The sequence below is a fragment of the Pelodiscus sinensis genome, chromosome 2 (assembly GCF_049634645.1).
Source record: "Pelodiscus sinensis isolate JC-2024 chromosome 2, ASM4963464v1, whole genome shotgun sequence".
In the NCBI taxonomy this organism is placed as follows: domain Eukaryota; kingdom Metazoa; phylum Chordata; order Testudines; family Trionychidae; genus Pelodiscus; species Pelodiscus sinensis.
In genome coordinates, this window is record NC_134712.1 from 100,319,869 (window position 1) to 100,333,196 (window position 13,328).

Sequence of the window (13,328 nt, forward strand, 5' to 3'; positions counted from 1 at the left end):
TCAATGGGAGCTTTTTCTCCCATCAACTTCCCTCTGTGAAAATGATGCTAATATTTGAATTAAAATGTCAACTCCAGCTATGTTATTTACATAGTTGGAATTGCATACCTTATGCCCACCTTCAGCTGTAGTGTAGACCTACCCTTACTTAATACGCTAGCTACGGTCAAAAAAATCTTTGCCCTAATTCCATGAGAGATGCACATTCTACATTTTAAAAGAAATAAAATGTATGTGTACTGTTGTGTATTATGGTTTAGTTTAACAATCAGATTTTAATAACACTTTAATGAATAATTTAAAGGCTACAGCTAATCCTATAGAAATACTTCCTACTATATTGATCAGTACAGTTCACTTGAATGTATCAAATTTGTTTAGTGCTGATTGAATATTGCAAAAAAGTCTTTGTCTATATGTATCTAAAGTGAAGAGGCTGGCCACATAATATTTAACAACCACGACATACTACATCTCACCTACTTTCTTCTAGCTTCATTCCTTTTTTTTATTTCCAATAATAGATCACAATATGTATCATCTTAGGTTGTTTCTAATGTCTCCTATCTCCCTTCTCTCCTACCTTATTGTGTACTCTTTGTTTTTCTACAAGGTTTCCTCTGTCTTTTTCTCCCTGTATCTTTTTTCCTGTTCTCCTCCCTTCTCCCCATTTACCTTTCACATCTCTCTCGATGTATATCATCAATTTTTACCTCTCATGTTCACCATTTGGTCTTCCACTGGACATTTCGTCAGGTGTTTGTTAGTAGGCTAAACCTAACAGCCATAAATAGGTAATGAAAGATGGTGGTGACTAGGGATGGAAAAAAATATAAAAAAGCAGCTATGTAACCTATAAAAATGTATCAGTTATACAGTTAAAGCTATTACCTGGGCATGTAGTGGTAGGGAAGAAAGGGTACTGGAGGGCTACCAGCCCCATGAGCAGCTGCTGCCTCCTTGCCCTGAGCTCCCTAGCAGAGTTTGATCATTAACAGGAACTGCTAAGCATCAATGTATTGATTAAACTCTTACATTCCTAGTGGTGGCCCTCTAAGAGAGGGGTGGGGAACCTCAGGCCCAGGGATTGCACGTGGCTTCCGGCTTGCCTGGATCCAGCCCCTGAGGCTTAGAATTGGAGAGCCTGCTCTGGCGCTCCAGCCTCCCCTACCACCCAAACAGGGATGGAGCACACCAACTCAACTAGCCTGGGCCGTCCTAGGATCTGGTGTGCAAGTGGTAACTGGGGAGTGTCTTTCTCCTCTTCAGTCAGGGGCTTCTCACTTGTGTGTGGCCCCTGACTGATTTTTCTGTGGATCCGCAGCCCCTGACCTCCAAAAAAGGTCCCCACCCCTGCTCTAAGAGATAATACCACTTAATAAATTCTATTCTTGGGGTTGGGAGAAATCAGCCCCACCCTTGAGACTAGAATTGTGGCAGTTAGGATTCTTAGTAGGACACTGGAAGTGGAGTGCTTTCCATTTTCTACTCCAACCCCTATCCTGTTCTTGTTGTTTTACCCTCCATAGTGAATATAACCCTATATTTCGTGCCGCTGCTTACAACTTCACTATGTAGTCTCAGATGGAAATTAACTTGATACTTGTCAAGTATTGTTATTCATCTGAAGAAGTGGGTTGTACCTACAAAAGCTCATGATACCATCTACAATGTTTTGTTAGTCTTTACGGTGCTGCTAGACTATTCGTTACTAAGTTTTTCCAGTTATAGACTAACTCGGCTACGCCTCTGAAACTCTTGATACTTGTCAGTTAAGCTGCTCCCAGTGAGATTCTGGATAGTATCTGTTAAGAATGTAATAGTGTAGATGATTTAAACTATTGACTGATGAGCAAAAGCTTATCGGTTAATGCTATTGACTCCCCCCACCCACACACCCACCCACTTCCCTGCCAGTAAATTTTTTAGAGGGCCAGCTCTGCAGGGAAAGTAATTTAGTAGCCAGGCAGGCTGGCTCAGTCCCGGCTCATGCCGGGTCCCAGGAGCTACACCATTGTGGCTCTGCAAGTAAAGTAAATGAGGAGCTAGGCTGCCTGTCCACCCAGCTCCTCAGTGACGTATTTTTCAGAGCTGCAGTGGGGGTAGTTGCTGGATCAAGCAGGAGCCAGGATTGAGTGTTCTCTCTTATTGATTAATCATGTAGTTGACAGTTTTTGTCAACTACATGATTAATTAATTACACGCTTCTTAACATCCCTAGTATCAGTGAATTATAGTCAGTTTTCACTCTGGTGTAGCTTGGCAAACCAATGCCAAGGAGGGATGTAAGCGACTAGTCTAATAGTTGACTACCTGATAAACTTAGGCTTATCAGGTAGTCAAGTGAGTACTCGACTAGTTGATTCTCCCCCTCACCCACTGCTTCTATATCAGAGGCAGCAAGGGGGCAGGATGAAGCTGGAGCCAGCTTAAAAGCCGGTCACATCCCCCTAAGCACTATTTTCACCGTATGGGCCAGGGGGTAGGGGAGGCAGAGCTGCTTCTGGGAGCTAACCCTACTGTGGCTGTGCACTTGAAATGCAGAGCTGCAGCAGGAGTACCCCCACCATTGACTAATAGTGTAGTAGATGGAAATGACATCAACTACTCAATTAATTAACTGATACTTAACATCCTTAACATCTAGGAGCATTGGGGAATCGTCTGTCTGCACATATAGGAGGAGAGCACTGTTTGCTTTCATATTAGGAAAGTTATTTTTGCAATTATGGAAAAAAAAGTAAGCTCCTCGGAAACTGCTTGAACATATCCATGAAAACTTCTTGGTTGCTTTAATAGCAGGTTGTCCTGAGGGCCAGTGTGACTTTTTGGGGGGTATTGTTCAGGAGTATACATGTTGTAAAAACTATGACAGTGCTTCTACACTGCACAAGTTTATGGAGAGTGTCCTTACATTTTTAATGTTTTCATCTTTTCTTTGATTTCCTGATGGGAAGCTGTGATGTCCCTTCCCTTTTAGGGGTGGTGGTTGTCTGCAGTGTTTTGTGTCTGTTATAGTTTACTGAGATTGATTAGGCATGAAGTAGAGCTGACAATGAATCAGTACATGAATATTGAAAATAGCATGTAGCTGGAGCCTTACACATCAATTGGGAGGGATGGAACAAACCCAAAAGTTAAATAGACTGACATTAAAATTAGAATTAGGGTGGTGTTTATACACCTCTCCATTTCTAACTCATAAAGAAATAACAAATTATCATTGTTAGAGATGATAAAGGGGTCAGCTAAGCCTTTACTTTTCACTCATTTCATGCATTGTGATAGTCTTTAACTAAATGCTCTTGTATCATGGAAGAAACTTCCTTCTGCTTCTTTCTACATGCAGACTGAAGACAAATGCTGTGTCCCCTGAACTCTTGCCTTTATTGAATGTGATCTTTACTCAAGCTCCAGATACTTGTAGCACTTTTAATTGACATAATCATCCATGGCAAATTAGATGTTTCACTCTGCTATCTTACACCTGCATGTATGGAAGCACAAACATATTGGGAGATGTTTTATTTTTAAAATGTTTAGTTTGTTAAAAAGCATCGTGTATGCATAAAATCCATTTTTACTTGGAGTCTAAAAGTGATCTGTGTTTTCATTGGCTTCAGAGAAGTATTTGATTTGTTTTGGAGAGAAGCATTATGTGCATTATGTGCAAAATCGTATGTGTTGAAATAAGAAATTGCAACTATAAAAGCCATGCCTAAGGGCCCCTGTAGTACCATAGGAAGAACCAAGCAGCTGGTTCAGTCAAATTATGGTATGAAGCATGGGAGCATAGTATCATTGTCTCATTGTCACTTTTAATCTGGTTCTTAAACTAGGCTTTACAATATTAGAAATAGATAGTGTTGCATTGCAGCAGTAGTGAAGATGTAGACCAGAGTGGGGAACCTTTTTTGGGTCGGGGGCTGCTGACCCACAGAAAAATCAGTCAGGGGCCTCACATAAAAAATAAGAACCTGCCCTCACCCCACCTCTCACTGATGTGGTTCCTGACTAAGGAGGAGAAGACACTCCCCACATTCTCTTCACACACCCAAGCCTAGAGGGGATCAGGCTTATAGATTGTATGCTCCAGCCCCATGAGAGGGCGGGGGGTCTGGAGTGCTAGTTCAGGTTCCCCAATGCTGGGCGAGGGGGGAGACCTGAGCCTTGGGGGCTGTATTCAGGAAACCCTTGACAGACCTGAGGTACTCCACCTCTGCTATAGGCCAAGTAGAATCTTATGTGTATATAAAAAGCTTCATCAGGTTTGATGGTTCCATCAAAGCTGACATTAAAAGCAGATGTGCCTTAGCCACAAGTGCTGCACAGAAGCTAATGAAATTACGGGCTGGTAACAATACATCGAGTGTTTGCTCATATGCATTCCACATTAGGTGTGCATGCTTTCCACATGCACTGGTGCTGGAAGTTTTCCTTAGGCAGAACCCATGGGGGAGAACCTCTAGGAAGTGGTTTCCAACTTTTTTACATCCAAGATCACTTTTTAAATGACAGACCAAGTCAAGATCTACCGCCCCGCCCCTTCCTTGAAGCCCCGCCCTCTCTTCTCTTCCTCTCCATCACTTGTTATCCCCGATCCTTATACTGCTACTTTAAAAAAAAATTCCCACCATTCCTCGCAGCTACTCACCTGTGCTGTTGCTCGGTGAGTAGCTGCTCCTCAAATGAAATCTAATGTAAATGTACTGTGCAGGCGCGCAGTTCAAAGAGGGCTCAAGAGCTACTCTAAGGGTACGTCTAGACTACCGGGTTTTGTCAACAGAAATTTTGTCGACAGTATCTGTCGACAAAACTTCTGTCGACAAAGAGCATCCAGACACATTGAGTTCTGTCGACAAAGCAAGCTGCTTTGTCGACAGAACCCTGTAGTCTAGACGCAACCCTACAGAGTTCTGTTGACAGAAGGTGTTATGCCTCGTAAAATGAGGTATACCAGCGTCGACAAAACTGCTGAGTTCTGTCGACGTTATATCGACAGAACTCAGCGGTAGTGTAGACGCTGGTATAGTTTTGTCGACAAAAGTCCACTTTTGTCGACAAAACTCAGTAGTCTAGACACACCCGTAGAGCCTCCGAGATCTACCGGTAGATCGCGATCTACTGGTTGGTGACCACGGCTCTAGCGATCCCTGGAGTAGTGCCTCTGTGGTGCCATATATATGGAGTGATGCACTTTCCCCCTGTGGGTAGAGCGGAGCATCCCAACCCACTCTGCTCCTTCATCCCCAGATATGAGCAGGGCCGTGAACCTCATTCAGGTGCCAGCCACGCAGGCCTCTCTGACTCCGCTCTCTTCAGGGCAAGCTCAAGCTTGGTGCAGATAGGTTCCTGTCACAATGGCACAGGACTCCATTGAGAGAAGAGTCCAGGCATCGATCCCTGGCATGTGACTGCCAGGAGTCAACCTAGAACAATCCAGCTCTACTAACCCTCTTTGTCGGACTGGAACCCAGACACAGGTGCTTGCAGCATGGCTCTCTGGCATGGGAGTGGAATGCATCCCACTCCAAAAATGGGGACACAATCCTAGAGATTGCTTGAGTTCTCAGTACCTACTTACACAAGCAATGTGGCTCCTCATATGGTTGCCCCTCAGCTGTTGACTCATTGCAGGTGCTGATAATGCGCCGCCTCATGGTCCAAGTTGTTGCACTGCTTGTGAAGAGCAAGGCATAGATAGTTGGCAACTGCAGGGGATCCAGGTCCTCAATGTTGACAGCTCTCAGGTCTTTACCAAATCGTGGTGGTGGTGCCTTGCCTCCTGCCTCAGGGCATCCAGATCTTCACATACTTCGATTGGCTGGTCAAGGGCAGCTACAAGTCCCAGGCACAGAGCCACTTGCGTTCCTGCTGTCTGTGCGCCATGCTCTAGACCTGCTAGTTAACAACAAAAAATCCATGTTCATATCGGAACAGAGGATAGAATTCACTGAAGCAGTACTAGATGCTGTGGCCACCAGGGCATTCCTTCCTAGGAAGACTACTTTAGTGGGGACTCCAGGTTCCCCATGACAGTCAGGGTGTGTCTGCATCTCCTGTGACACATGGCATCATGTACTTCCGTTGTCTACCATACCAGATTTCATGTGTGTCCTCTGCAAATGTGGTTGTCCTGTGCCATCTTCTAGTCAAGAGATCACTTGGACAGGATTCTCACATGTTAAAATGCGTTTAATTTGCTAACTGTATAACTGCTGAAATTTTCAGCATTACCCATAGGACAGCAGCTAGCTCCCTGGGAGCTGATGTGCATGTATCAGAAGCAGCAGTGCAGGGCAGCAGCTGGCTCCCTGGAAGCTGGACCAGAAGCCGTAGGTAAATATTTAGGTAACCGATAAGCTCGTGCTTATCGGTTACTGGTTTAAACGGCTACACTCTTAGGCTACGTCTAGACTACATCCTTTTTTCGTAAAAGGGATGTAAATTAGACGTATCGCAATTGCTAATGAAGTGGGGATTTAAATCTCCCCCGCTTCATTAGCATAAAAATGGCTGCTGCTTTTTTCCCCGCACGGAGCTTTATCGGAAAAAAGCACCAGTCTAGATACTGATCTTGCGGAAAATAAAGCCTTTTCCAAAAGATCCCTTATTTCATAGAGGGATAAGGGATCTTTCAGAAAAGGCTTTATTTTCCGCAAGATCAGCGTCTAGACTGGCGCTTTTTTCCGACAAAGCTCCATGCAGAGGAAAAAAAGCAGCATCCATTCTTATGCTAATGAAGCGGGGGAGATTTAAATCCCTGCTTCATTAGCAATTGCGATACGTCTAATTTACATCCCTTTTACGAAAAAGGGATGTAGTCTAGACGTAGCCTTACATTCCTAGTTCTCACTATCCACAAAACCATACTTACCTCCTTTCCGTGGTGCACCTATCCATTGAATGTTCCTCGCAGACAGTGTTATCTCAATTTTCTATATCAATAGGCAGAGGGGAGCCTGTTCTTTGGCCCTCTTCCTGGAGGCCTGCAAGTTAGGGCTGTTGCTACACTTCAAAGGCGAAAGCGCCGCATGGAGCCTGGCTTCATGCTCCTTGTGGTGTTTCATAGCGGCAGCACCATGTGGAGCCTGGGGACTGGCCCCAGGCTGCACACAACGCTGCTGCTTTGAAGTATCCCCTCATCTCCCCTCCCTCTTGCTGCCTCTTTCTGATAGAGGCAGCAAGGGTCAAGGAGAAGCGACTAGTTGACTAGTGTATTGACTGTCTGATAAGCTTTTGCTTATCAGATAAGTGACTAGTCGACTACATCCTTACTACCAACTAGTAAAAGAACACAGGCAAGGGGCAAGAAAGAAACAATAGGAGGATAAATGGTATTGAGCAAAAGTAACCAATACAATTTCTTTACTAAAAGAACAACATTCTATCAAAGAAAGATAAATATATATTCCAAGTAAATGATTTCCAGATAAATATTAATGGATTGATTCCAACGATGGAGAGCTGGACTGTACTATCCAGAGAGTGGAAAGGGAAGTGATTTACAATACAGTCTTTCTCTAAGAATGTGGTCTTCACTATGAAAATATTGACAATCCTGACTTGAATGATCCACCTTTTCCAAAGGGAGAGAGAAAGTAACCTCATTAGCATACTGGAATCTGCAGTATTATCTGCAAGTCTATTGACATAAAGTGACTGGGAAAGAGACCATTAAAATGCATGACTTTGTTGAAGTAAAGATATGTAGGTGTCTAAACAATAATTCCTTGTTGGGATTCGATAGCCCATAATGTCTGCACTCTTCTGAGAGAAAATCTGAGTATAAGAGGTTTGAGCTTTGAGTAGATACTATTTTATTGTGGCATAGTTTCAAGGCAAAGAAAATTTATTAGAGTCAAAATGTATACCGGAAAAGGCACGGTGTTTAAAGAGCTGCCATATTTTTTCATCTAGTTAATACAAGAATAAATTAAGTCCTAAAATGTTCAGGATATACATTGGAGGCCCACTGTCATGAGCAGGCATAGGGGGTTAAATTTTTTTGTCTGATTTCTAACTCTTAATTGGTATAGCGGTTTCCAATCACTGATTTAATTCCCTAGAGGCTGTTGATGAACTCCAAAAAAGCTCTTGTATTTCAGCTCAAACCACTATGTTTTAAAACTCTTTTGAATCTTAAGAGTTGCTTTATGAAGTGCTTTAGACACATCACAGCAGAGTCTGCCTGCTGCGTATGCAAATTTCCTGTGTTGTAGACAGGCTTTGGTCTCAGAGGTAGACAAAGGTCTCTTCATTCAAACTTCACTTTCTATATGTGTTTTGCACCTGTTGCTTAAGAAGCTAAATGATGATGTGGGTATTAGATTTTAACTTAAAATATGCACACAATCATAGAATTCTAGAACTGGAAGGGTCCTCGAGAGATCATTAAGTCCAGTCCCCTGCCCTTGCAGCAAGACCAACCACCATCTAGATCAGCCCTGTTAGATGTCTATCTAACCTGCTCTTAAATATCTCCAGTGATGAAGATTCCACAACCTCCCTAGGCAATTTATTCCAGTATTTAACTATCCTGACAGGAAGCCTAATGTCCAACCTAAATATCCCTTTGTTGCAATTTAAGCCCATTCTTCTCCAATCATCAGAGGCCAAGAACAACAATTTTTCTCCCTCCTCCTTGTAATAATACTCTTTTAGACACTTGAAAACTGCTATGTCACTCCTGTCTTCATTTTCTAAACTAAACAAATCCAATTCTTTCAGTATGATTATCAGATGCAGATTATTTATCTGGTATCATAAAGGAAAATAATTACACACACAATTGAACCAGTAGATGTTCCTGACCCCCAAACAAGAAAATAATTAACCACAGTTTAGTGAGACACTGTGTAAATAGCAAACTGTTATTTGAGAATAAATATTTTCCCAAACTTTTGTTTGGTTAATATATTAGGGATGTAAAAGGTTAATTGGTTTAACCAGTAAGCATCACATTAACCGGTAAGGGCTGGAGCAGCTCCCTGTGTTACCATCTGTGTTACCATGCGTAGGGGGCTGCTCCAGCCCTGTGGGGCCTACCAGAGCAGCCCCAGTCTATGGTGAGCCTGCCCCCTACACCGTAAGTTATGCTGGGGGGGAGGGGCTGCTGACCCTGCAGCGAAGCCTCCCTGGGAGCAGGGCTGGGAGCCCTTTCTAGCCCCCCTCCTGGGGAGGGCAACCTCCTAGGAATGGGGCTGCCAGCAAACTCCCAGAGAGGCTTCACCATGTAAGCTTTATACTGCAGAGCCTGCAGCCGTATAACTGCTATGATTTTTAGCAGTTATACAGTTACATTTTAAGTCACATTTTTACATCCCTAGCCTGATCTAGCTAATGCCATTGTTTTAAAAAAAGGCTAAATTGAATAAAATTCAATCAGAAATACCGGTTGATCCTCTCTAGTCTGGCAACCTTGAGACACTGAATGGTGCTGAACCAGAGAATTTGCCAAACCACAGGTTGTCAACCAGGCCCTGTGGCTCTGATGTCACCCCCAGCTGTGGGTAAAGTGGGTGTGAGGACATGGGAAACTTGATCCTTTCCATAATAAGTATACATTTGGCTAACTAAAATACCAGACCAGATAGGTTCAACCTGTTCTTAATTGGCCTCATCTTTAACTTTTGAGCCAAAGTATGTATCTTTTATTGAATGGGCCATCATCCAAAGTAATTTTGAATCATAATTGAAATGTATACTTAAAACTTCATTAGGTTTTTGGATTTTGATGAATTGGTATTAATTTAAATGTTTCATAAATCAGTATTTATTAAAGAAGTCAAGGGTTTTTGTTTCGTTTTCAGAGGCATTTTGGTGAGACTGGAAGGATGCAGCCATCCTGTTGTTATGAAAGGTTTGTGCGCAGAATGTGGCCAGGACTTGACTCAGTAAGTATTATTTTCATTTTTTTCCATTTACACTAATACAAAAATAAGATTAAAAAAAAATGTGTTTTTTTTTTTTTGATTCCCTTCTCTCCCTGTCCCTTCTAAAGCTCTTGGAATCTGAAAATATTGTAACTGTTGATGGAGAAATCCATGTAATTGCACTCAGAATACTTCAAAAGGGGAAATTTGACCCTCTGGAACAAAAAGAAACCAGTACACATAAGCCTTTCTAGATATCACTGTATTGAGGAGGAGTAGAGAATAGCAAGTTAATGCCAGTATTTCAGAAAATGGAATTTACTATAGCAGTGTTTCCCAAATGGTGCTTTGCGCAACCCTGGGGTTCCGCAAAGTGAAAGTAAGGGTTCTGCGACAACCCGAATGCCCCCCCGCCCTTAAAGAGACAGAGGAGCCTGGCGCGCAAAGACTCTGGCTCCTTCTCCGGTTCCCCGCTGGGCTTTCTGACACTTTCTCGTCCCTTGCTGCCGCTCTGGTTTTACCAGGGGACCTAGCAGCAGCAACAGCTGCTGGTCCCACTTCTCCCCGATCAACCCAAGATTCTTCCCCCCCACGCCCATTCCCTGCTGCCACTTTGCTTTTACCAAGGGATCTAGCTGCCTTCTATGTGCTTGGGTGGTGGGATGTTTTTTTTGCTTGACAGACTTTTTCCCTGGCAGTAGAGGTTCCTTAAAATTTTTCCGAGTTTAAAAGGGCTCCGTGGTCCAAAAATAAAAAATGGGAAACACTGTACTATAGTATTTAAAGCATTGTATAAACCTGATTTCATCCTGAGTTGCTATTTGTACTACTAGAGGTGCACATCTGTCAGTGTAGAGCAACTTGTTAAACAAACAATTTCTTTCTTCCCTTATAGGGTCACATGTAACTACAGTAGTCACAAAACCCAAAAAAGTAAATGGTATATATTTATTTCAGCTGTAACTTTAAAAAGACAATATGATTGCAACGGATGTTAGTTGCCTTAGAAGATTATCTGTAGTCTATAGTCTAGTTAAGGGGTGGGCAATAATTTTTGGCTGGGGGCCACCTCAAAAAATTTTTCTTCAAAGTGCTGCGTGCTCCTCACAGGGCAAGAGCAGGGCGGAGGAAGCTTCGAGCACTCCCCCACCCCCAATCTCTGAAGTGCTACACGCTCCTGACAGGGCTTGGGGGAGGGGGAGTGAGTGAAGTCTCCTTCTGCCCTGCCACGAGCGCGCGGCACTTCGAAGTGCTATGTGTTCCTTGCAGGGTGGAGGAAACCTTGTGCGCTTCCTTTGCCCCCCGATGCTAATTGGCCTTAGGGGCGGAGTAGTGAAAGGGCCTCCATGGTCTGTATCAACCCATTTGGCGGGCCGGATCTGGCCCCAGGAGGCCCTTTTGCCCACCTCGGTCTAGCTAATGCCCAATGGCTGACATGTAAATCTTTGTAGCACACTAGGCTCCTGCATATTAACTGGTTGTGTGTCACCCACTGTTCTCTGAAAATTCCTTAGTGCACTTTTGATCTATCAAAGTGTATGTCAAGTTTCATAATTAAGGCTAAGATTTTGGCACAGGTATTTTTATAAAAAGTTAGACTATGAGCAATAAACAATAAAATCAAAGAAATGTATGTAGGGTTGACGTTAGGGGGTAGCAAGCAGGGTAGTTTATGTGGAGTTCCATGCTACACGGGCCCCTGTTATAGGTAATAAGGATCAGGGTTGGTCATCGGCCTTTGGAGGTGGGAGCTGAGCTACTAGAATTTTGAGTACATTGTTAAGGTCTCAAAATCACTGAATCCGTGACTGACTCATAGTTTTACTCATAACTAATGCAGGGCTTAAAATGCCCTTTTATAAAAGGGTATTAATTCGTTGTGTTAATTAACAAAAGATATAACTGCTTTTCTTAATTTGAAACATTGGTGAACAGTTTGCACGTAGCCATACCCTGTTAGGAGTCTTAATTATATTTATTTCCTCATTAAATTCATATTCTTGTGCAATATATAGCCTAAAATTAGTTCTAATACATTTTTAGAAGAGAGACTAGATATCTGTACAAATAAATGATTAGAGGCATGCTGAATGTGAATCAGATTGATGAGGCAGGAGAGACAGGGTTAAATGCACCTTTATAGATTGGGTAGATGAAGGGCTAGATCATGAACTTGCCTTTGATTTTTGGGAAATCAATAGCATTTTCAAATAATACTTAACTCAATGAAATAAGTCAAAAAAATTTCAGAAGTTCCTATTTGCATTAAGACTCTCAAGCATTTAAAAATTCACGATTGACTGTGCTGTTAATAATGGAATGCCATTTATTGTAAATGTTTTAGACATTTTCTGTTTAAAAAAATATTGATTTTAATTACCACACAGAATGCAAAATATACAGTGCTCACTTTGTATTCTTATTACAAATATGTGAACTATATAAAATAAAAACATTTGGTACTTGCATTGGGTGAATTAAAAAATAAAGTACAATCTCTTCATCATGAAAATTGAACTTAAAATTGCAGAGTTAAGTTTTAAAAAAAAAGCAACCAAAAAGTAAAACAATGTTAAACTTTAGAGCTTACAAGTCCATTCAGTCCTACTTCTTGTTCAGCCAATCATTGAAATAAGTTTGGTTACAGTCTTCAGGAGATATGCAGGCAGCATTCTTGTTTACAGTGTCACCAGAGAGGGAAAACAAGTGGCATTGCAAGATATTTAAGGCCAAATCTGCTAAGCATTTGTATGACCCTTTATGCTTCTGCCACCATTCCAGAGGACATTGTTCCTTGCTGTGGATGTTTGTTTAAAAAAATTAGTTTATTAAATTCCTGACTGAACTCCTGGAAAGCGGGGGGAGGGAATTGTGTCTCCTGCACTCTGCCATATATTTCATGTTATAGCAGTCTTGTATGGTGATCCAGCATGTGTTCACTTTAAGAACACTTTTACAGCAGATATGACAAAACACAAAGAAGGTACCAATGTGCAATTTCCAACAATAGACTCTGCGTTCGATCTAAAGCAGTGGCTTCCAACCTTTTTACACCCAAGATCACTTTTTAATGTCAGGACAAGCCAAGATCTACCCCCGCTTCCCCAGGACCCCACCCCTTCCTTGAGGCCCCACCCTCTCTGTTCCTCTCCATCACTTGTTATTTCCAGCCCTTATACACTCTCAGGGTATGGCTACACTGCCGCTTTTTTTATCCTTCTGTCGAAAGAGGTTTTTCCGACATTTGGCCTGTCTAGACTGGGCCAAATGTCAGAAAAACCCCTTCTTTCAGAAGGCCCTTTCTTCCTCGTTGAATGAGGAATACAGGGGCTGCAGAAAGAATGTGTTTGCTCTTCCTCTAAAAAATGCAGAAGAACAAATGTGTCCCTGGATGCGGAAGAGTTTTTCTGGGATACTTCCAGTATCCCGGAAAAACTCTTGTAGTGCTGGGGC

The 13,328-nt window shown here is 42.5% G+C and overlaps 1 protein-coding gene across 1 annotated transcript in view; it reads left to right on the forward strand.

Moving 5' to 3' along the window:
* The window catches only part of CTDP1 (CTD phosphatase subunit 1), a 185,856-nt gene that overhangs the window by 5,369 nt on the left and 167,159 nt on the right, over positions 1–13,328 (forward strand). Inside the window, exon 2 of the mRNA XM_075921112.1 lies at positions 9,813–9,896. Within this exon, the coding sequence (XP_075777227.1) occupies positions 9,813–9,896 (84 nt within the window). The remainder of the gene's footprint in view (positions 1–9,812; positions 9,897–13,328) is intronic.